The sequence below is a fragment of the Xyrauchen texanus genome, chromosome 42 (genome assembly GCF_025860055.1).
Source record: "Xyrauchen texanus isolate HMW12.3.18 chromosome 42, RBS_HiC_50CHRs, whole genome shotgun sequence".
Taxonomy (NCBI): Eukaryota; Metazoa; Chordata; class Actinopteri; order Cypriniformes; family Catostomidae; genus Xyrauchen; species Xyrauchen texanus.
Genome location: NC_068317.1, coordinates 30570771 through 30571861, shown reverse-complemented (window position 1 = coordinate 30571861; position 1091 = coordinate 30570771). Strand labels below are relative to the sequence as shown.

The window sequence follows — 1091 nt, the reverse complement described above, 5'->3', positions numbered from 1 at the left end:
TCACTGTGTGAAGTACCAGCCACTGATGTTGGGTACACACAGACAGTAATAATGTCCTGCATCTTCAGTCTGGACTCCACTGATGGTCAGAGTGAAATCAGTTCCACCATTTTGTCCTTTTCCAGTGAATCGCTGAAAACTATCACCATACCGAGAATTTATGTCATATATGATGAGTTTTGGAGCTTCTCCAGGTTTCTGCTGATACCAAGCTAAATCATCGCTATATATTCCAGAATCAGTTTTACACTTTATAGTGACTTCTTCTCCTGCAGTTTTAGTCACAACTTCAGTCTGAGTTACAGTGACTCCTCTGGATTCTGATCAGGAGAAAATAACGTTTGATGAAAATCTTTAAATTGACTGTATATGAAAGTCTTAAAAATCAGTAAATCAGTGAGAAGATTTCATTTGATGTTTACCTGGAATAAAAGCTCCCAGAATCCAAATAAAGATGAAGAAATTCATTTTTGTGTTTGTTGGTTTTGTATCTTGAAAAACAGCCGTGTGTTATAAAGTGTTTGACTCACAGTTATAAACACTCTCTGATCACTGAAGCGTGTGATGCCAATGCAAAGTGACTCTCTCTGGAAATACCCTCTTTGAGTAAAACAGACATCAATCAATAGAATTAATAGAGTTGATTTCTTCAGAGAGCTCTCACTGACATTATACAGTCTGGATTACTGTGAGAAAAACAGACAAATAAGCACATTGTGTCATTGAGTGACCCAATATTATATATTCTCTTTCACATGTTGGAGTGTTTATATAATCTTGAGGTAACGGTAAATGGTTAAACTGGTTTGGATCACTGTCCGCAATGGAGAACCCAGATTCCCCACAGACGACATGAAGAGATAATAAATGTTCATGGATTAAATGGAAATGAATGTAGACAATGACAGAGATTTCTAGAGGAATATTTCATCTCTGCTGGTCCATACAATGCTTGTGAATGATGACCAAAACTTTGATGTTCCAAAAATCCCATAAAGGCAGCAGAAAAGTAATCCACACGACTCCAGTGATTAAATCCATTTCTTCTGAAGTCATATGATAAGTGTACTATTGAATACTACTGATCCATC

General features: G+C 36.7%; 1 gene segment (V, D, J or C); it reads right to left on the bottom strand.

Annotated features, from left to right (window-relative positions):
• On the bottom strand, nt 1-490 carry LOC127635037 (Ig kappa chain V region 3368-like). The segment is given in 2 exon segments: nt 1-320; nt 423-490. Coding segments are annotated over 2 exon segments (366 nt in total).
• Between the last annotated feature and the right edge of the window lie 601 nt (nt 491-1091).